At 50.3% G+C, this 22,946-nt stretch overlaps 1 protein-coding gene across 3 annotated transcripts in view; it reads left to right on the top strand.

Annotated features, from left to right (window-relative positions):
- Positions 1-22,946, top strand: part of PRMT8 (protein arginine methyltransferase 8) — a 71,489-nt gene that overhangs the window by 32,870 nt on the left and 15,673 nt on the right. For 2 of the 3 annotated variants that reach the window (XM_055395192.2, XM_088836758.1), the window contains exons 3-6: positions 7,084-7,239; positions 10,282-10,345; positions 16,825-16,967; positions 17,556-17,643. In XM_055395192.2, coding sequence (XP_055251167.1) covers positions 7,084-7,239; positions 10,282-10,345; positions 16,825-16,967; positions 17,556-17,643 — 451 coding nt within the window. Of the gene's footprint in view, positions 1-7,083; positions 7,240-10,281; positions 10,346-14,048; positions 14,061-16,797; positions 16,968-17,555; positions 17,644-22,946 lie in introns of all 3 variants that reach the window. The other variant, XM_088836757.1, reaches the window with a different exon arrangement.

Genomic DNA, 22,946 nt, shown 5'->3' with positions numbered 1-22,946 from the left:
TACCCCCCGGGCCCCCTGTTAGGGACAGCGAACAGTGGTGTGCCCCTGCCTTCTGCCCCACTCCCTTTGACCCCTCCGCCCACCACAACACATGTGGGCAGGATGCTCTCTCTGAGCTGTTACACCTCTATGATTCCTTCAGGACAGGGTTCCCAGCCTCTGACTCAGGCAGTCAGCATGCTGTCTGATTCATACAGGTTTGTTGAACTAGAGGCTCATCTCCTCACTTGGGCACTGCTGGTTCCTCCATGGCCGGGCATCTGGAGTGTCTGATGTCCCCTGGGGGGAGCCACCCAGGCTCACCTCCTACAGACAGTAAGACCAGGTTCCCTCCATGTCACGTGTCACTGGAAAACTCACACCTGCTCATGAACACGTATGAGTGGAGTGCAGACTGAGCGAGCTTGTGAACCTGGAATAGGGAAGATCGACATGCAGGTCGTGCAGTTCACATCTGTCCTTAGTAACCTGTCCCAGAATAGTTTCCCAGACCTCTCCATCAGGAAGTACTCCTGATGACCCAGCTGAAATCCTTCTGGTCGTCACGGGGGGTCATCCCTAGATCCTGGCCCCTGGGGAAATGCAGGGGTATTTAATAGTGGCGGGGGCTAACTAGCTTCCCTTCACCCCTAAACTCCCCTCAGCCCTTTTGTCTCTGTGATTGTCCGCTGTGAAAGGAGGTCAGGGTGTGTGGATGGCCTCCTCCCGTGATCAGACACCAGAGATCCCCTCTCTATGCCAGACGGCTCATGGGGATACCTTTACTTCCTCAGTCTGGACAAGACCCACATCTCACAGCCCACTTGAAACCGAGTTGGTCACTCAGCAGGCTTCTCCCATCATCAACAAGACCCTCACATGGGCCGGCAGTGGTACCACCAGCTCACTGATTCATAGTGACCAGCGAGTGTTTAGGAAACACAGTGCGGGCAGGATTGGGTTTGATTAGTCTGCAAATACAAATGACAAGTGCCCAGTGTGGTGTGTGTGGGGGGACACCATTGGAGGTTGGAGGGCACAGTGGGAGGTGATTCTGAACACTTCTGGTCTTGCATCCTATGGTTCCCCCAGAGCTGACTCCATGCTTGGCCTCGGGAAGGCAAGGGACGGGGAGAGGAGGACCGTGAATCCTGTCCCACGGCCTCTGCAAGAAGAAAGGAGCAGAAGAGACAGATGTCCTCGTGTGCAGAGGGGAGGGGCCTGGCCCCATGACCTCTGAGATCCCGCTTCAGCTGCCAGGAGAACCAAGCCCAGCGGAACCGTGTTCCCAGCTCCCTCCCGAGCCCTGGGTGCCCCACCCGCTCCCAGCCAGCTCTCTTCCTTTGACAGTCTTGCTGTGCGTTCTTTCTGAAATAGATTCCTCAGGGCCACATTTCCCAGCCATTAGTCAATGTCCTGCCATGTGTTCAGTGGGCAGGAGACAAAGTCACCCACAGCTGGGGGTGGGAACTGTTGCCACGGAAGAGCGGCATGCTCCTGTCTGAGTGTCTGGGGTTGTCTCTGGGCTGTTCTCTTTCAGGAGGGATTAAAGTAAGGGCGTGTAGGGAGGGGTGGGGAGGCAGGGAGATCGCCTTGCTATGTCACAACTTCTCTTCCCCCAGAACTAGTGCCTTTGGACTGAACTCCTGTGGTCTGGAGCCTTAAGGAAGGGAAAAGGGGGCCAAAGAAATGACAAAAGATGATGAATTGAAGGGGACCCTGGGGAGATCCCTTTTAGCAACAGCAGGATCTGCAGAGACACGGGGCCGATCTAATTCCATTGGGAAAGGCAGTGAGGAATTTGAACTATGAGTATGATTGAGAGATTTCTGAATTTTTGTCATCATTTTGCCTCCATTCCCTACTCACCCTCAACATTCTCCTCCCAGAGATGGAAAGTGTCCTCGTTTTCACAAAGACCCAGAACTAAGCACTTTTGTAACACTTCCTTCACTTATTTGGTCATGACAACAACCTTATGAAATAGCTGCTCTCAATATCCCATTTTTCAAAAGAGACTGAGACACGGAAGGAGAAACGATACTCTGGGCCTGCCGGAGAGCTCACTGGAGCTGTGGTTTGCATGCAGGTGTCCTGGCCCCATCCTTATAGAGCATGAATTACACACTGTGCCCGGTGCCTGGTTCCAGGGATGCCATCTTGCAGTCTTGTAGTCTCTCAGTTTTGAGGCCCTGTTTTTTTTTTTTTTTTATGTCAAGCAAACTTGCAGTGTTTGGTCCCAGAGAGCTTCTGAAAGGAGAGGCACAAACTGACTTTCAAAGTATTTAGACTGAGACATGAATTCAGTCTAACCAAACCGTCACCTTATTCAGCTTCTAAGATAACCAAAGATATGAGCCTTGGGGCAACACGGGAAGTAGTGGCTGGATTAAAAAGCAAGCACAAGTACGTTTAGCCCCTGTAGTTGAATTCCAAGGCCCTGATAGATGAATTAAATCCCCCCATCTGAACGAATCCTACTCAGCTCCTAAGCTGCTCAACCCCTGATTGCACTGAACCAGCCAACTCACCATTCTAGCAGCCTAGAAAGAAAGGCCATTCCCACTTAGAGAAACAACTGACTTCAGCTACTGTTGTTCCTTAGGCACCATCCGTGGCATAAAAGATAAGTGGCAAGACTTGAGAAGAAGCAAGAGAATTTGGTTCACAGTCAAGAGAAAAATCAGTCAGTAGAAACAGATCTACAGGCAGCCCAGGTATTGGGCTGATTAGGTAGAGATTTGTAAATAGCTATCAGTATAATAAAAATGATTTTTAAAAATTTCTAGGGAGAGGTAATGGATATAATAGGTGAAACTGAAATCTTCCAACTGACAAAATATAGTATCTAAACCAAATATTTGCTGGATGAAATTAATAACAAACAGGATGCAAAGAAGAAAATATGTGTGAATATGGGGACAGAAAAGAAAGAAATCATTGAAGCTGAAGAACAGACAGAAAAAAACTGACAAGTGAAACAGAGCCTCGATGAACTGTAAGACAGAATTGAGTGGTAAAACATGTGAGTCGTTGGAGTTCAAGAGGAGACGAGAAAGAATGGGACAGAAAAAAAAAATGTTTGCAAAAATATGGATGGGCAAATGTCTAAAATTGATTTTAACCTTCTGGATCGATTTGCTCAAACAATGAAACCACATCGGCGACAGCCCCTGCAATCGTAGTCCTCACCTGACTATGAGGATCCGTGGTCACTCTCGCGTCCCACCTCTCTTCTGCACAGGCCAAATGGACAAATTGAATGCAGATGTGGGTTTCCTGGAATTAGTCTCGCGGTCTCATGGATCTCATGAAACTAGTGATCCAATAGTTCAGAGCCAGTGTCCAACAATCCTCAAAAATCTGCTTATTTTCCTTTTCCAACGAAGGCACACTACTAAATGCCTGCAGGTTTTCTAGGAGGAAGACTTGGAGAAAGATGAACAGTACACACTTTTGGCAGCATGACAAGGTTTCTTCTCCTGTAACGTGGCCTCCCTTTCATTCGAGGAATCCTGAGTCTGTAAACTGGCTTCAGTCTGGGAATCCATTGAGGGGCGATGACCCTGTTTTGGTGATTCAAGCCAGACTTCCATTCACTAGACCTATAAATTTTCTGCTGAAACAGAACAAGTAAGAATTTGGTATGCTTCTCACGACTTATTCTCTAGAGGTATTTTAATTAACCGGTCACCCCCGCCTAGGGTTTGGTGAGCCAAGCTCCTTCAAATGCTGCTCTGGCTCTCCTGTCCTTCACAGTGACCACACCCTCATCTTTGGCGAGCACATGCTACAGATTGGCCCCTGCTACCCTAGGATCCCAGCTGGATGTTGATCCCGTGGTAACTTGGATCTCAGTTTCCTGTGTAATTTCTGACCTAGAGAGAAGGCACACAGAGCTGGTCAAGGATGCTGGACTTCCTCATAAACTTCTGCCTCACAGTAGTGGGTCTGTTCTCTGGCATTGGTGCGTGGGTCTCACATGACAGATGCATTTTAACTTTCCAATCTCCCTGACTCTTTTTGGATACCTTCCTTTTCTGCTTATCAGGGATGTGCTGGCATTTCCAATCATTTTGTGTCAACCAACTTTGACCATGTTTCCTTCAGCCAACCACAACTATTAGAGGCGCTCCAAGCCCCTGGAGGTAAAACAGTGAATCCACAATCTTTGCTCGATGGACCCATGTCAATAGACTCGGCTCAATCCAACCTTATGTTCCCTTCAGATTGTTCTCTCACTCTTCCTGTACAACACCCACCCCCAACTATTCCCCAGATTCCAATCTGTATCAGTTAGAAGTATCGTGTAGTTAGTTTGGTGTGTATCACACCTCCTCCTGCATCAGTCTTTGTGCCTTGCTATTTTGTTGTTGTTTAGTCACTAAGTTGTGTCTGACTCTTCATGACCCCATGGACTGTAGCTTGCCAGACTCTTTTGTCCATGGGATTCTCCAGGCAAGAATACTGGACTGGGTTGCCATGCTCTCCTCCAGGGGATCTTTCTGACCCAGGGCTCAAACCCATGTCTCCTGTGTCTCCTGTATTGGCAGGAATGGGGGTGGGTGGGTTCTTTGTCACTGGCACCACCTGGGAAGCCCCGTACTGGTACAGTTGCTTGCAAAGTAATACAAATACTCCTCAGGACCACCCTCACCAACCCTATCCCAGGTGGCACTAGGGGCAAAAAGAACCCGCCTGCCAATGCAGGAAACATAAGAAACACGAGTTCAATCCCCGGGTCGGGAAGATCCCTTGGAGGAAGAAATGGCAACCCACTCCAATATTCTTGCCTGGAGAATCTCATGGACAGAGGAGACTGGTGGGCTACAGTCCACGGGGTTGCAAAGAGTCCGACACGAATGAGGCAACTTAGCACAGCACAGCACATATGGGTAAGACTCTTCAGGAAAAGGAAAACAAGCTTTCTTGGGCAAGGGTAGAAGGTACTTTTGCTGGCAGACAAGACTGTGCAATTTAGGAACTTGAGGTCCCACCTTCCCCGGAATCTGCCCATATGTTCCCATTCCAGTTCTCAGGACCTCATTCTTTTCCAGTCAATGATTCAACTTTAACAAAGCGACCCTGCAAGGATAGGGGATTCAATCCGTGTTGTCATTCAGACAAGATTAGACTTTGGCTTTACTTTTCAGAAATCTTAACCTTGCAAGAAAATAAGGGTTTCATGCCCTGCTTTTATTCTTTTCTTCCTTTTTTTTTTCTCCTAGAAGTCATAGAAGTTTTCAGGTGCTAAATGAGCTGGGAATTTAAGTCCCTGAGCTCATCATTTTCTTCCTTTAACTTTTCTAGTACAATTAGCAATGACCAACCAACCAATCAATCCACCCCATTAAAATGCTATAAGGTTGCAAATACTTGGTCACTCGGAGTCCTGTCTTTTTTAGGAACTTTATCACAGACATCTAAGGCTAAAATCTGAGTAACTCTTTTGCCATTTCACCAGAGCCCTCTTCACCAATGGCAACAGATTCATTAATGCCTTTAAATCTAATCAGATCAGAGAACCAATTCTAGAAAACTCAGAACCTATTCGGAGAACCCATCCTTAAGTTCTGTTCCTTAGGAGCTATTCTTGGTACCTCATGAAACTGTGTAAGGTCATCGTCTCCATGTCTGATGGTGGAGTTGAAGTCCAGGGCACGTAATCAGGAAAGGAGTCAGAATGACAGTTCTCTCACTACAACAGAAAGGTCTGCTTCAGGTCTAACTTAAATCCCTCATGCTGTGCTCATCAGTTCAGTTCAGTTCAGTTCAGTAGCTCAGTCGTGTCTGACTCTTTGCCACCCCATGAATCACAGCACGCCAGGCCTCCCTGTCTATCACCAATTCCCAGAGTTCACTCAAACTCATGTCCATCGAGTTGGTGATGCCATCCAGCCATCTCATTCTCTGTCGTCTCTGTCTCCTCCCACCCCCAATCCCTCCTAGCATCAGAGTCTTTTCCAGTGAGTCGACTCGTCGCATGAGGTGGCCAAAGTATTGGAGTTTCAGCTTTAGCATCAGTCCTTCCAATGAACACCCAGGATTGATCTCCTCTAGAATGGACTGGTTGGATCTCCTTGCAGTCCAAGGGACTCTCAAGAGTCTTCTCCAACACCACAGTTCAAAAGCATCAATTCTTTGGCGCTCAGCTTTCTTCACAGTCCAACTCTCACATCCATACATGACCACGGGAAAAACCATAGCCTTGACTAGACGGACCTTGGTTGGCAAAGTAATGTCTCTGCTTTTTAATATACTATCAAGGTTGGTCATAACTTTCCTTCCAAGGAGTAAGCGTCTTTTAATTTCATGGCTGCAATCAGCATCTGCAGTGATTTTGGAGCCCAAAAAAATAAAGTCTGACACTGTTTCCACTGTTTCCCCATCTATTTCCCATGAAGTGATGGGACCAGATGCCATGATCTTTGTTTTCTGAATGTTGAGCTTCAAGCCAAACTTTTCACTCTCCTCTTTCACTTTCAACAAGAGGCTTTTTAGTTCCTCTTCACTTTCTGCCATAAGGGTGGTGTCATCTGCATATATGAGGTTATTGATATTTCTCCCGGCAATCTTGATTCCAGCTGGTGCTTCTTCCAGCCCAGCGTTCCTCATGATGTACTCTGCATATAAGTTAAACAAGCAGGGTGACAATATATAACCTTGACGTACTCCTTTTCCTATTTGGAACCAGTCTGTTGTTCCATGACCAGTTCTAACTGTTGCTTCCTGACCTGCATACAGGTTTCTCAAGAGGCAGGTCAGGTGGTCTGGTATTCCCATGTCTTTCAGAATGTTCCACAGTTTATTGTGATCCACACAGTCAAAGACTGCTCCCTTTTTTTGTTTTTGAGAATTGGAGCCTTCCCAGGTCTGGATGGGAGTTTCTCCTTCAATGGTACAAAGTAACTTTTCTGGGGCAGACTTTTAGGGCACTGTGTGTCCTATGCGGGGGGGCCCTGGCCTAGCCATGCTCTTCCGTGGCTTGTCCTCGTGACAGAACTGAGGTCCCTGAAGAATTTGGCAGGACAGCCCTGGGTGCGTGACCCTGTAGGTCTGACCAAGTGTCCTGAACACATAGACTCTGCCTTTCCTTCCACACAGGAGATGCTGAAGGACGAGGTGCGGACGCTCACTTACCGGAACTCCATGTACCACAACAAACACGTGTTCAAGGACAAGGTGGTGCTGGACGTGGGGAGTGGCACCGGGATCCTCTCCATGTTTGCTGCCAAGGCAGGGGCCAAGAAGGTGTTCGGGGTGAGCATGGCCTCTGCGGGGACACTGGCCCTTCCCGGTCCTTCTGGCCCTTCCCAGTTCCCGTCCTTGCTGGGGTCACACACACCCTCCAGGAGGCAGTCAGGCATGGCTCTCGGGAAGCAGGCAAGCTCCTTAGCTCCCTGTCACCTGGACATTGCTAGCTGCTGACGTGTGTAGAAGACTTATGACTCTCCTGAAACCATTTTGGGCTCATCATTACCTTGGAGTCCTTAGTTCTATGTGGGCTTGAGAGGCAGGGCAGGGTGGCTACACCTGTGAGCTCTGGTTGGAATCTCCGCTCTTCCACTCCCAATAGGTATGACCCGGACTATTCACTTCTCTTCTGTACCTTGGTTTCACCATCTGTAAAGTGGGCATAAATACAGTACCTTGCCCACAGGGTGACTACGAGGAGGGGATGAGTTTAATATACAAATCAAGTGCTTAGCACAAGTCAAATGCCCAGTCTTTATTAGCAGAGTTGGGAGGGGGCCCTCAGCAATAACAAGACAGTCTCCTTCCTCTGTTCTTTAAAGGCAAGCTGATAGATTCCATCCTGCTCTTCTGGCTCCTGCAGCCTCTCCAGCTGGAGGTGGTGATGGGGGACCCACTGGGAGAGCTCCCGCAATGCACCTGGGCGCAGCCCCAGGACAGGGGCTAGGAGGGTCCAGACCTGGGGAGAAGCTGAGAAAGCAGAGCTCTGAGCTGCTGTCTGACATGGTGGGTCTAGGGCTGGAAAACGGGAATTCATCTTGATCAAAATACAAGGCACGCTGCAGTTACACATACAGCGTGTACACAGGATGGCCCAATGCAGAGGCCAGCGGGAAGCTTTCAGCGGGGCTTCGTTAGCTGGATCATCCTGCAGCTTGTCTCAAAACCCTGCCCCCTGCCAGGCTCCTGGTTGACTGCTGCTGCTGCTGCTAAGTCACTTCAGTCGTGTCCGACTCTGTGCGACCCCATAGACGGAAGCCCACCAGGCTCCCCCGTCCCTGGGATTCTCCAGGCAAGAACACTGGAGTGGGTTGCCATTTCCTTCTCCAATGTGTGAAAGTGAAAAGTGAAAGTGATGTCGCTCAGTCGTGTCCGACCCTTAGCGACCCCATGGACTGAAGCCTACCAGGCTCCTCCATCCATAGGATTTTCTAGGCAGTAGTACTGGAGTGGCTTGCCATTGCCTTCTCCACCTGGTTGACTAGAGTCCCCCAAATCCCCCTGCACCCCACAACCCCCTGCCTGAACAACATCCCCCTCCATGCCTTCCTTAATGGCTCAGATGGTAAAGAAACTGCCCGCAATTCAGGAGACAGGGGTTCGATCCCTGGGTTGAGAAGATACCCTGGAGAAAAAATGGCAAACCACTCCAATATTCTTGCCTGGAGAATTCAATGGACAGGGGAGCCTGGGGGGCTACAGTCCACGGGGTTGCAGAGTCAGACACGACTGAGCGACTAGCACTTTCACTGTACATGCCTGACTTGAAAGATACCCAGGTCCTGGTTGGAAGGGGTCTCAGGGCAGTCTCAAGGCCCCTCTGGTATAGCCTTGACCAGCAGAGCCATGATGTACATGCCGAGGTCCATGTAGAGGGTGCAGAGTCAGCCTGGCTGCCCACGGTCAAGTCCTGCTGTCTCCATGGCACTGCCTTTCCCTACCTTCCAACCTTCCTTCCTTCATGAAACCTCTTCCTCAAGATGGAGGCTTCTGGTCAAGGGATTGATTCCCTTCCAAGGTGCTCACAGAGCCTCAGGGCTTGATGTACACCCCCTGTGAACTCCCTCCGTCCTCCCTTCAGGGGGTCTCTGAAGTCGCAGCTCAGCTCCAGAGTCAGACAGGAGCCCAGGGCAGAGCCAAGCAAGGCAGGGCAGCCATCATTCGCTTCCAAGTCAGGGGGCTTCAGTTGCAGGTTTTGACAGCTGCCCCTCTGTTTCTAGCACTCGGGAAACAGGTTTCCTACCGCCAGACTGGGGCTTGTACTCCTGCTGTTCCCACAAGGTCTTACTCTCAGCTGAAAGTCAACGAATTTCTCAAGTATCTTAGCCCTTTGCTTAGGAGGGGCTTCCCCAGTGACTCAGATGGTAAAGAATCCGCCTGCAATGTAGGAGACCGGGGTTCGATCCCCAGGTCGGGAAGATCCCCTGGAGGAGGAAATGGCAACCCACTCCAGTATTCTTGCCTAGGAAATTCCATGGACAGAGGAGCCTGGCAGGCTACAGCCCGTGGGGTCACAAACAGACGCAACTGAGCAACTAACACTCTCACACTTTGTTTAGGAGATTTGGAGAGCCTGGCAAGACTTCTAGATTAAGAAGAATCATTTCTTTCAAAGGTGTAGATTGCAGAAAGAGTGAGAGTTAACACAGGTCTGCTTTCCCTAGTGGCTCAGAGGTTAAAGTGTCTGCCTCCGATGCGGGAGACCCGGGTTCAATCCCTGGGTCAGGAAGATCCCTTGGAGAAGGAAATGGTAACCCACTCCAGTATTCTTGCCTGGAGAATCCCATGGACGGAGAAGCCTGATAGGTTACAGTCCACGGGGTCGCATAGAGTCGGACACGACTGAGCGACGGAACGGAACGGCCCGTGGGGCAGGGAAGGGACTCAAGGCATCCTGAGTCCCTGACCTACCCTTTTCTGATCGTCCTTCTTGTGGACGGTTTAGCCAGGGAGGGCCAGGGGAATAAGAATGACAGCAGGGAGGCTCATAGTCACTCTGGAGGCTCTGCCTTCCCACCTCCTTCACCCCACCACCCCCAAGACAGTGGCCATGCCAGGAGAGTGAGGCCTGGTTGCTCCTACCAGATCTCTCAACTCAGAGGCCAGGCCCTCCATCACGGGGTAAAAGCAGCCAGTTTAGTGGGAGAGCCACTGGCCAGTGCTTCAGAAGGGTTGCGGGTTAGGTTTCCACCTGCCATAAAGTAGCCGTGTAGCCTTGGGCAAGTCACCGCACCCCCAGGCCTCAGCACCTCCATCTGTTCTACTGACCCTAAATTGTGTGCTGTGATTCTTTTAATGCCTGGCTCCTTTGCTCTGTATCCTCTCCAGATTGAATGCTCCAGTATTTCTGACTACTCAGAGAAGATCATTAAGGCCAACCACTTGGACAACAGTAAGACTCACCTTCGCCTGCTTTCCCGTGGAGGGAGGGGGCGAGGGGCTTGTACTTCCTTATTCGGGTGGCAGAGACTGATGTAAGACCACTTGGCCTTGAAAAGGTGGAGGCCAGCCACTGCCTTATTAACAGGACTGTGCCCACAAGGCTCAGAGTTTCCCAGTCCCTGCCAGGCCCGCCAAGGGCACTTGTGTCCCAACTCAGCCTGCGGTGAGCCCAGCCTGAGGCTAAAACCTCTGCTTGGCCCCAGCTGTCCCTCCTCCTCCCGTTCCCTTTCAATGCCTCCAGCCCTATGTCCACTGAGAGAAACGTCATCTTCTCATGCCCACAGGCCCCGCTGCTGATGGACTATCTTGGCAAGTAGCTTGCCCTGGGAGCAGGACCTTCTTACAGCTAGAGTCTGAGCAAAAGGGGAGCTGTGTTTCCTTCCCTTCCTCTCCTCACTCCTTTCCCAGGCGTTGGTGACCTCCTCGGCCCCTCCCTCTGGGATTCATCTTGAACACGCTCACCCTCATGAGGGTCCCTGATCAGAATAACTCCTGTATCTCCCATCACTCAGTATTCTTGCCTGGAGATGCTCTGTGGACAGAGGAGCCTGGTGGGCTGCAGTCCATAAAATCACAGAGTCGGACAAACTGAAGTGACTTAGTGCACGTGCACACACTGGGTCAGTTTCCTGTGTGTGATCACTACCTCCTGCTCTCCCACCTGCCACGCAGTGCTGGGCTCCCACCCCTGGCTGGGCAGGCCCCTGCATGGGTGCCCGATCTCTGGGCTCAGGCTCGGGTGGGCGGAGCCTGGTTGCTCCTGCTGACCACGCCCCTCCAAGGTTGAGCGCCTGCTCATCATGTGGCCTCAGACCCCACCTGGCCTGTCCTTTGCTGGTGGCATCTGCTCAGCCCACCTCGTGGCTCCAGGAGGGAATCATTCCCTGCTCTGTATTTGGATGGCTCACGTTTGATTCTGTGCTATGGATGCAAAGACCCGGGAGGGATAAACAGTTGTCCCCAGGTGGATGGCCTCCCCCATGGCCCATGCTTGTCCTCTTCACACAGGCCGGGGGGGGGGTCTTTTCAAGGCAAAGTGTGCTCTGCCTTGGCATGTATACTAGAAAGAGGACAGCTTGGCTTCCATGGAAATGCTTCTGAAATGTGGCAACAGCCAATTGTGTGGGTCTCGGGAGCGTAGGTGTAGAGACATAAATAACAACCCAGGACATAAAATACCTGCTACCCAGAATCAATCAATCTCCCTCCCTCTCCACCTCCGTACGGCTCCCCGGATGGGTTTGTTCCCAGGCAGACACGCACCTCCACATGGCCACCTGCAGGCGTGCGTGTGGCCTTCACGTGGCTCCTGCCACCCGCGTGGCCCACACACGTGCTCAGATCAGGGTGTCATCTTGGACATCAGGGCTGACAGCCGCCACTTCCTCTCTTTGCCTGCCCAGGAGACCCATGGTTCTAGAAGACAAATTCTAATGCACTGACTTTTCAGAACACTAAAGGGCACAGTCGGGCCCTCCTTTCTCTTTTGCCTGGGAGCATGATGGTCACGGAGGCAGAAGCCTGAGCAGAGTATGGGGCACAGAGAGGCAGCAGGAAGGGCTTCATCAGGTGGCTCCCCTTCTGAGCCCCAGCTCCTGGCGCAGGAGACGCCGCCACACTCAACTCACAGGATTATGGGGGATTCGAGAGAATACACGCGAGGAGCCTGTACAGCAAGCCTTAACTGTAGATCTTTCTGGCTTTATGTTCTGCACTTTGCTCGTTCCTGGTCACGCATCCCAAACCTTTTGTAGATGATGCTCGAATTCTCTGCCCTGTAGCGTCCCTCCATGCTTGAGGCAATCCAGTCCTGGGACGATTCCCCTGATGAATGTCCCACCAGCAGCCACCTGGGGCTGTGATTGTTTGAAGAACTTCCTTCCACTGGAGCCTGCCTCCATGCAGCCTGACCACAATGCTCTGGGTCATCAGTTTGGGACCACACAGAATAAGGGGGCTCCTTTTCACCTGGCAGCCCTTCTCCCACAGATGCAGGGACACACCCCCAGTTCCTTCACCCATGGCTTTGGTTTCAGCCCCCCTCTCTGGTCACATGCCAGCATCCCTCTCACCTTGGCAGAGGATGCTCTGGCTCCCTTAGCAGCTGTGGGGACCTCAGGCCACACTGGTGCTCAGCTGGCATCAGTCATGATCTGCAATCTACCCACATGTGGCTGCCTAGCAGCAACTCCTCACCTCTGTCCAGTCTGTGGATACTTTGAATCCAAACTGAGAATCACACCTTATCTACGTATCAAGCCTCATGTTGTTAGGTTTGGTTCTTCCTTACAATCTACTGTGCTTCCCTTGTGGCTCAGTTGGTAAAGAATCTGCCTGCAATGCGGGTGACCTGGGTTCAATCCCTGGGTTGGGGAGATCCTCTGGAGAGGGGAAAGGCTACCCACTCCAGTATTCTGGCCTGGAGAATTCCATGGACTGTAGAGGCCATGAGGTCACAAAGAGTCAGATACCACTGAGCGACTTTCACTTTGGCACTTTGACTATAATCTACTCGGAGTCCCCAGGCAGAGACTGGGGCTTCCCTGGTGGCTCAGTGGTAAAGAACCTGCCTGCCAATGCAGGAGACGCAAGAGATGTGGGTTTGATCCCTGGGTCGGGAAGATCCCTTGGAGGAGGAAATGACAACGCACTCCAGTATTCTTGCCTGGCAAATCCCATGGACGGGGTAGCCTGACAAGCTACAGTCCATGGGGTTGCAAAGAGTCCAACAGGACTGAGCACGCACGCAGGAGTCCCCAGAGCCTTGCTCTTTGGGGATCACTGTTCTCTGTGAGCCGTCATCTACAAAGGGAGGAGCTGGGGTGGAGGCAGGAGGAGGGCCCCGTAGGCTGGTCTAATCCAGCTCAGCTCTGAGCCAGCGCCTTTGAAAAGAGTCAGGGAACAGCCGTGAATCTGCACAATAATTGGTCAGCTTCCCCTCCAGAGAGGCCATGGAGAAGGGGCCTTGCCAGATCCGCACGTGGGGCCTGGCGCGGTAGTCAAGAACTCTGGCAGGTTCACACTCAGTTCCAAAAGATCAGCTTGTGATCTTGAACACCTGACCTTCTGTGCCTTTGTTTGCTGCTCTGGGAAATGGGAATGACAGTGGGACAGACCACAGAGGGTTTCACAGAGCTACCATATTTTCAGTGAATTTGCAGAATGGATGCAGGGCATTTGGTGGCTTGAAATTGGCCTCAGTGGGAGTATTTATGTGGAGAAACAGGCAGATGCTGCAAGTCAGGGTATCCTTCCTGGAGAATCCCCTGTTAAGTGTCTCCCAGCACAGCTCTGTGTAAAGCACAACAGTGTACATGTGCCGTTAGCAGCCAATACATGTTAGTTATTGTTATGATTATTTCATTCATTAACTTGACTAATAGGCTGGTCCAAAGAAGGGATGAGGTTAATCAGATATAATGGCTGAGGAGATCAATCCTGGATGTTCATTGGAGGGACTGATGCTAAAGCTGAAACTGCAATACTTTGGCCACCTCATGCGACGAGTTGACTCACTGGAAAAGACTCTGATGCTGGGAAAGGTTGGGGGCGGGAGGAGAAGGGGACGATGGAGAATGAGATGGCTGGATGGCATCACCGACTCTGTGGACATGAGTTTGAGTGTACTCCGGGAGTTGGTGATGGACAGGGAGGCCTGGCGTGCTGTGATTCATGGGGTCGCGGAGAGTCGGACACGACTGAGCGACTGAACTGAACTGAACTGAATGAATCTGTAGTGGCTCTTGGCAATGGCTGCTTCCTTCAGAGACAGCCGATGAATAATCCCAGGACTGGGTTCGTGCACCCACCCCTGGGGGAGGGATGTCACCCACAGCCCAGGCCCCGGGCCAGATGCAGGGGAGCTGAGGAGAAGAGCACAGACGAGGTCTTTGCTCTCGTGATGCTTACAGTCTCAGAGAGGGCACAGACACAAAAGCAAGTGGACACACAGCATCCCAATAGAATCAGAAATGGTGACGGCGCTCTGCAGGACAGGATGGAGCAGTTGAGAAAGCTGGGGTCCGCTTTGGATGGGGTGGCCGGCCAGGCGTGTCTGACTCTGCTCATACCGTGGGCAAGGGCTTCTCTCCCAGCCCCGCTGCCCGTGACATCATAGCTGAGCCAAAACAGGGGAAGGGTAGGAGTGTCTACACCACAGGCAGCAGTGGATGATCAGGTCGTGATCCTGTCCGTGTGCAGATGCAGGACGGGGGTCTCAAGTGGCTTTTACCAGGTTGAACAACAGGCCTGGATTTTTCTTCAACTTTTTATTTTATATTAGTGTATGTGTGCTCAGTTGTGTCTGACTCTTTGCGACCCCATGGACTGTAGCCCATCAGCCTCCTCAGTCCATAAATTCTCCAGGCAAGAATACTGGAGTGGGTTGCCATTTCCTTCTCCAGGGGATCTTCCCAGCTCAGGGATTGAACCCGCGACTTCTGCATTGGTAGGCAGATTCTTTAAGACTCTGCCATCTGGGAAACCTTATTTTATATTGAGAGTGAAAGTGTTCGTTGCTCAGTCGTGTCTGACTCTACAACTGCATGGTCTGTGGCCCACCAGGCTCCTCTGTCCATGGGATTCTCCTGGCAAGAATACTGGAGTGAGTTGCCATTCCTTCTCCAGGGGATTTTCCCAACCCAGGCATCAAACCTGGGTGTCCCGCATCTCAGGCACATTTTTTACCAACTGAGCCACCAGGGAATCAAACTGACAATGTTGTGATAGCTTCAGGTGCGCAGCAGAGTGACTCAGCTGTACATATAGGTTCTCCACCAAACTCCCCTCCCATCCAGCTCAGGCCTAGATTCTGGCACCCTCTTTTGACATCCTGGGGGAATTCCTAGTGGCAGAGTGGTAAAGAATCTGCCTGCCAATGCAGAAGATGCAGGTTCGATCCCTGAGCCAAGAAGATCCTCTGGAGAAGGAAATGGCAACTCGCTCCAGTATTCTTGCCTGGAGAATCCCAGGGACAGAGGAGCCTGGCGGGCTACAGTCCAGCGAGTTGCAGAGTCTGAACACAACTGGTCATTGTTTAGTTTCCCCAGAAAAGCTCAGGCATCAGGTGGTCTTTCAGAGGATGTTGAAAGATGAGTTTCCTTCTAGAGGAAAGGTTATGATGGAACCAGCCAACTCATACATCACCCTGTCAATTGCACAGCAGCACCTAGGATAGCTTTTGCTGGGATCTTTGCAGCAATGAATGCAAAACGAGCCCCCAGATGAGGTCTACGTCTGTGTTGAATGATCAAAAACTCAACTGAGAAGTTTCTCCTGCTGTAGAGGGAGGGACAGGTCTGGGAAGGGACTCAGGGGCAGAGGATGTTTAGAGCAGGGGCTTTGCCTAAATCCTATCCACCTCACATCTCAGTCACCCGGTCACCAAGGAGACAGTGTCAGCGTTTGCTTTAGCTAGAGCCCTGAGTGCCAGCTTGCCCTTCACCTGTGTCATTTCATTTCATGAGTGCAGCCTCTCGCCAAGTAGATGTCACTTCTCCTGATTGTTCTCCGAATAACTGGAGTTCAGTCAAGTAACTTGCAGAAAGTTGTACAGCTAATCATGAGAAGACCCAGCACTTTAAGCCAGTTTTCTTGAGTGCAAAGCCCATGCTCATTATCAAAACCCCAAGTTCCCTCCCCTCCAACACTAGCCAGGCATCCTTGGGGCTAAGCCTGGGCTGTGAACAGATGCAGTGGTGGCAGCCTCCCAGCCTCCCGTGGGCTTGAGTTGTCACGGTGTCCTGACGTGGAGTGGGGGCCCTGGTAAGGGTATGGGTCGTTGGCTATCAGACCTGGGCTCTGTTTCTGTGGTGATCATTGAACCCCTCTAAGCCCCACTCTCCTTAAAAATGAGAATAAGAACGCTGTGTCTGCTTCAAGGACTTGTCGGGACATAGAGTCCATCCCGGGCTTAGCACAGCACAGGCCCTTAGTTGCTGTTCAGTGGCTCAGTCGTGTCTTTGCGACCCCATGGACTGCTGCACGCCATGCTTCCCTGTCCTTCACCATCTCCAGGAGCTTGCTGAAACTCATGTCCATTGAGTCAGTGATACCATCCAACCATCTCACCCTCTGTTGTCCCCTTCTCCTCCTGCTGTCAATCTTTCCCAGCATCAGGGTCTTTTCCAATGAGTTGGCTCTTCATATCAGATGGCCAAAGTAATGGAGCTTCAGCTTCAGCATCAGTCCTTCCAATTAATTTTCAGGGTTGATTTCCTTCAGGATGGGCTGGTTTGATCTTAACTGCCCAGTACACTTTAGGAGGAATCACACAAGGAGTCTTCAGTCCTTAGTATAAACTGGCATGGTGAAGGGACGGAAGAATCAGAACCGCGCTGACCCCTGTAGATTGATCATGTCCTGATGCGGTGCTCACGAATCCAAGCCAGGGTCCCTGCAAAGTGCGGCCGTGGGGTTCTTATGTTGCAGTCATCACCATATTCAAGGGGAAGGTGGAGGAGGTGGAGCTGCCCGTGGAGAAGGTGGACATCATCATCAGCGAGTGGATGGGCTACTGCCTGTTCTACGAGTCAATGCTCACCACCGTCATCTTCGCCAGGGACAAGTGGCTGGTGAGCCTGCTGCATGCTGTCCCCTGGTTGCCCCGCCGGCTGCCTGACTGTTCAGCCCCTGCCTGTAGCCGAGAGAGACTACAAGGACTTCAGAGAGGACCTGGGCTACAGTCACAGCTCCCAGACCCCTCTCTTTAAACTAGATCTGCTTCTGGGGGACAGAACGAGAGTTCGTAGGTCTCACCTTGCCCTCTTTTGCTATAATAGACACCCATTGTTTGTTGTCCAAAGTCTATGCTGGTCAACAAGTACTAAGGGTTTGCACGGCTGCCAGTAAGCCAGTGTGCTTTTGACCTTAGCTTCTCCAGGCTGAGAAGTCAAAACATCTTCCACTGCCCTCACTGGACACACCTCTGCCCATCCACACTTGTCCTATGGACCCCACCTCGGCCCCTTGGGTTTTTCCTGGTACCAAAATCGACACTGAGCCTCCCCGTCCAGCCCTCTCCCTGGCCAAGGTGACAGTCTGCTGCATGAGGAATGCTGGCGAGGGGATGCCTGTCTGGTGACTCTATGTGCAGTTCAAAAATGTATGTCTTTGTCAGGTGAATAGATTACGAGACCCATTTCCCCACAATTCATCAACAGAAACCTGGAGGGCTTATGTTTCCAGACCGGGCGGCTTTGTACGTGGTAGCAATTGAGGACAGACAGTACAAGGACTTCAAAATCCACTGTAAGTCACCTTTTCATTCTCTGCTAGGCTTTTAGGGGGGTTTTGTGGGGGTGGGAAGCACTTCAGAGGGCTGGGCATTAGTGGTCAGTCTCGCGGACACAGCTGCTGTGCCTCTGAGGAGTTTATACCTGTGACCTTTTCCGGATTCTTCTCTCTGGATGTTTTCGGCTGGTCCCAAGGGTGGGGGTTCTACAGAGAGGAAATAAGAATGTAGCTGGTGGGAGGTAAAACGGGGAGAGAATGAACGCAGTGTGGATGGAAAAAGAATGAAGCAGCAGAAGCTGAGGTTTTTTTGCAGAGCTGGCAGGTGGCTGAAATCTACTAAAGGTCATTTCTCCCTAACATCCACATAACGACAGGGAGGGTCTCCAGGAAGGCCAGTCGTTTGAACTCTGCCTTTGTATCCCTGAAATCTGTCAGCATAATATTAGTTCTCCTTCATATTAAGTCAAATACAGAGGGAGATGAAGGCTGGGCATGTGGGTGGGGGAGCAGCGTGGGGGTAGGGGGGGGCTCATCGGAATCTGCTTTTTGTGCTTTATCAGTTGAAAAGGTGCTCTCTTAGAAAAAATGTCCCGCACCCTCGCACAACTCTCCAACATTTTATCTGGTCCCCAAAGAGTTGTTTGGTTTGGTTCTGTTTCATTTAAAGACTGACCATTCTCAAGTGATACAAGCCTGGTCCTCCATGTGATTAAACGGATTATGCTTCCATAAGGTTTAGAAGGACAGGGAAGCCTGGTGTGCTGCAGTCCACGGGGTCGCAAAGAGTCAGAATGACTTAGCATCTGAACACACTCACAAGGTTTAGAGACAGGTTTGTGTCCTTCGCCAGAACTAACTAAAGCAACAAAGGGCAAAGACCACCTCCCCACCTCCACATTCATTTACAAGTGAGGATGCACACAATCCGGCCCTCCCGCCAACCCCCCCCCCCCCGACACACACAAGTGAGCATACACATGATCCAACCCCAAGCACGAGCAGAAACTCCAAACGGTCCAACAGGCTCCGCAGATCTGGGTTCCTGCCAGCGCAGTGCTAAACAGCCCCTCGGCAAGACTCCCTACCATGGAGGGGTTTCCGGATAGAAAAGACCGGCTTCCAGTCCCCAGAGGCTCGGACTCCAGAGTCCAGCAAGGTTTAGTCATTGTCTGTGCCACTGGGCCGTGCCACGGAGTGTGTGCGTCTGCCCGCGTCCGCGCCTTCTGGAGATATAAACTCAGAGCATGTTCAGAGCCAGGTCAGGGCAAGACAGAAATGGGACATTTGTCTGCGCCCTCCCACCCATCTGGAGTCATTTCTAACATTCAATGAGCAATGAGAGGTAGGAGGTTAGATGATGGTGCTTTGAAGGTGGCCAGCTCTGGCTTCGCATCCTCTGGGTGACCATGAACGAGTCACCTAACATCTCTGAGCCTCGGTCTGAGATAAAACTCCCTCAACCTATAGACTTGTCGGGAGGATGAAGTGAGACAGTGTGTATAAGGGGCATGACAGTTGTTGATGCTGCATGTGGCAGCCTGGATCTGGTCCCCAACTGTGTCATTAAGCCCCTTCCTGCCTGTGGCCCTGGCCCCGAGCCTGACTGCCAAGCTCGCTGGCCTCCAGGGGCTCAGAATCTAAGCCAGATGCGCTCTCGTGATAGGTTTCAGAAACAGCTCCACAGCGAATGTTGATCAAATGCATGAGTAAATAGGACATGTTTTGCCCTGGAGCTGTGTGGTTATGCTGCCTTTGGAGATCTTGCTGTAACTGTGTAAACTGTGTTTGGAGGATAACCTACAGGCACATTCTTTGTTCTCACCCGCTCTAAACTGATTGAACTCCCACCCTCGGCTCGGAGCTTTAAGGAACCTCCTCGTGGTTTAAAGGCAAACAGATCTCACCCTCCTCCTTGCCTGGGTCCTGTTCAGGACCCTGACCTCACGCACCTTGCCATGAGGACTGGATCGGCCCTGACAGGCCCTGGGGCACTGACCGCTACTCAGGTGCCAGCCCAGGACCGGAGACCGTGGGATTGAGTCTCCTCCTGCTTATTGCAATTTTCATACCATCTGAAAAAAAAAAAAAAAGACAGAAAGGTAGCCCCATTTTTTTCTTGTGGAATCTCTGGAGTCTGTCAACAGCATTCCCCACAAACTCAAAATCAAATGCACCTTTACATTTTATTTAACATAGTTTCCAAGTTTTCTATTTAAACATTTCTTTTTAAAAATGACCTGTTTCTGTTTTTAGGAAAGGAAGCAAGCACATTTAGAAATCTGTTTTAAATAAACAGAGATTTTTGGTTACTCAGAGTTCTAAATCCAAAGTGAAAGCATAAAGGTTGCTGGTTGCTAAGGGAACAATTGTAAGCAAATTTCTGATGGCTCAAGAACTGTCTAAAAAAGAAAAATCGTAAATAGGGCAGGAGAAGGAGTTGTGCTCAATCCCTTTCAGAAAGAAAATTGTTAGGAAAACAGTTTGTCCCCTCCCCGCCCCCTCTGTGCCCTTCTCCTCCCCTCTTTTCTCAACCGCATGCAACATGGGAACACAGGCATGAGTGAAACTCAGAAACTGTCCTCAGTTTGCCCACCAGCTGCTCGAGAACACAGAGAGGGACAGAGGTCATCGGCGTGCGCCAGGCTCACAGCGCACAGCTTGTTGAGTGAATGAAGGAGCAGAAGTAAACCAGCAAAGGAACGCACAGAGCGATGGTGGAGAGAGTGGTGGCGGTGTCGACCTAGAAAAAGGCGTAATGTGAGAGCTGTGAGTCAAGTTTTATTTGGGGCAATATGAGGACTGCAGCCTGGGAGACAGCACCTCAGACGGCTCTGGGAAACTGCTCCAAAGACGTCGGGGGAAGAACAGTACATATCTGATTTTGGTAAAGGGGAAGTACATGAGGTCAAGCACGTTTATTTTTTTAGAAAGTTTCTGCTCGTCTTATGAAGCTTCTTCTACTCACGAGAAATGGTCGTCACAATGAAGGACTTTAGTGTTTTTCTAGATTTAAGGAGGTACTAGAATTGGGCTCATAAAAACAACTCCTGAGAACATCTATCTGAAGACCTGTCCTGCCAGCTTTCTGGACTTCTTCAGGGAGTGTTGGAGGGCAGCCGCTGCATCAGCCCATGATTTAATCCTTGTACATGTACATGGCAAGCACCCATGGCAAGTGTCAATATGTGGATGACAGTGATTTAGTCGTTAAGTCATGTTCGACTCTTGTGACCCCATGGACTGTAGCCCACCAGGCTCCTCTGTCCGTGGGATTTCCCAGCAAGAATACTGCAGTGGGTTGCCATTTCCTCCTCCAGGGGATCTTCCCGACCCAGGGATTGAACCAGGGTCTCCTGCATTGCAGGGAGATGCTTTACCAGTGATGCAATGAGGATTCCCAGCCAGAGGTGCAATCATTAATTTTTTTTTACTCTGAGGATTTCTAGAATCTCAAAATTGGAAGGAAATCGGGTAGATATTCCATGTGATTTTCTTACTCAGTAGTTGACTCTAGAACCTGCTGAGGGTCAGAGGATGGGCACTGGCTTCCTGGCTGATGAGAAGATGACAAGGGACCTCTCGCGTAGAGATGGTGGTGCCGGCAGCTGGAGGCTTGGGGGGCAGGGCCTCTTGGAGGGCTCAGGGGCTCTCCCTGGGTTTCTCCACCACCCTGACATCCAGAGCTCTATTTCTTGGCTCTAACCTATTTTGCACAAGGAGTTGACTTTGACCTGAGAGCCTAAAATGTATTAAACTATTGTACACACCGTCCTTTCTGTCTAGAGAAGTCGTAAGTGGCACCTGGTGCTGCCTGCTCTATTTTTCCCTGAGGCACCCCCACTAGTTCTAGCAGAGAAACTCAAATTACTGGGCCGGGACAGGGAGGGGGAATGTAGCTACAGATCTCTCCACTGAAACGTGAAGCTTGTTTTCCAGTACTTCATATTCCTGTCTTTGTTTTCAGGTTATTATTTCCTCTAATATATATCCATTCTGCCCATAAACTCATTGGAAGAATTCTAATCTTTGATATTGTGACTTTTTTTCCCATTTCCAGCATTTCCATCTCACTGATGAAATTCTGCATCTGTTCATGCATGTTTTTTCTGCATTAGATTCTTTAAAATATTTATTAAAGTACTTGAAGAACATCCTTGTTACATATTCCCAATACCTGAGCTCTGAGTCTGGTTCTATTGACTATTTTTCCTTTTGGTAATGGGTCGTATTTTTCTTTCTTTTCCATGTGTCTTGTAATTTTTTATTAATGCTGCACATTGTGAGTAGTCCTGGACAGTAGGGACAGATGAATAATTTATGCCCAGAAAAGAGCATACCTCTTCCTCTACCAGTCCATTCAAGTGGGAATTTTAGTCCACCTAGTCTGGACTAACTGGTAGGTCTGGACTTTGTTTTGGTTACATTCAGTGCGCCATAGTGTGGTCCTTTTCAAGAGTGTTTCAATCCATAAACTAAATTTCACAGGTCTTTCTGTTAATTTTTAATCCCGAGAAAGTTAGCTAACACTTTCCTGGTGGTTGATGACCCTCACTCCATATTCACTCATTTAATAGATAAGACAATTGCAGCAAAAAATTAATATGCTTGATGTGTATCCTCGCCCATCCCTGCTTCACGTACAGTAGAGAAGCTGGTGGGAAGTGCATGGTCAGTGGAAAGGAGAGGAAAAAACCCTAATGTCCTAGATAATCTGTCACTGAATAACTGGATTTGGGGCCGCCTGGCCAGGAAGATCAGACATGAATTAACCCCTAAGAAGGTATCTAAAATACCAGGTGTTGTGAAGCAGTGCAGGCATTAAATGTTTGTGAATAATTTTCATTAAAAAAAAAATTACTGGTGGACCTATATTGTGCCAGATGCTCTGCTGCTGGTGCTGAGGCTACAGAAAGAGAGAGGTTCCACAGGTGGGAGTGGTTATAGATGTCACAGTGGCCATTTGAGATTTTAAGTCCATTTGAAAATTGGACTAGAAGGAACTTCAGAGATCATGAAGCCTAAGGATTTCCAACTGATTGGAATTGCCTATGTTGACCCAGAAATCCATTCTCCCTGGAGCCCAAACCTAGAGATGCTTATTCAATAGATCTGGTTATGGTCCAGGAATCTGTATTTTAAGAAGTGTCCCAGATGATTCTGGAACACAGAGCCACTGGACCAAACTCCTCACTTTACAAACAATTTGAAAAGAAGGGGGCCAAGCTGCCAGGGTCACAAGCTTGGATGATGGCAAAGCCAGAGCTCAACCATGTAACCACAGTAACTATCACATCTCAGGGGCTTTCTATGTGCCAGAC

The sequence above is a fragment of the Moschus berezovskii genome, chromosome 6 (genome assembly GCF_049115385.1).
Source record: "Moschus berezovskii isolate FMDL1 chromosome 6, NW_MosBer_1.0, whole genome shotgun sequence".
Classification (NCBI taxonomy): domain Eukaryota; kingdom Metazoa; phylum Chordata; class Mammalia; order Artiodactyla; family Moschidae; genus Moschus; species Moschus berezovskii.
This window is presented reverse-complemented; position numbering and strand designations above follow the sequence as displayed.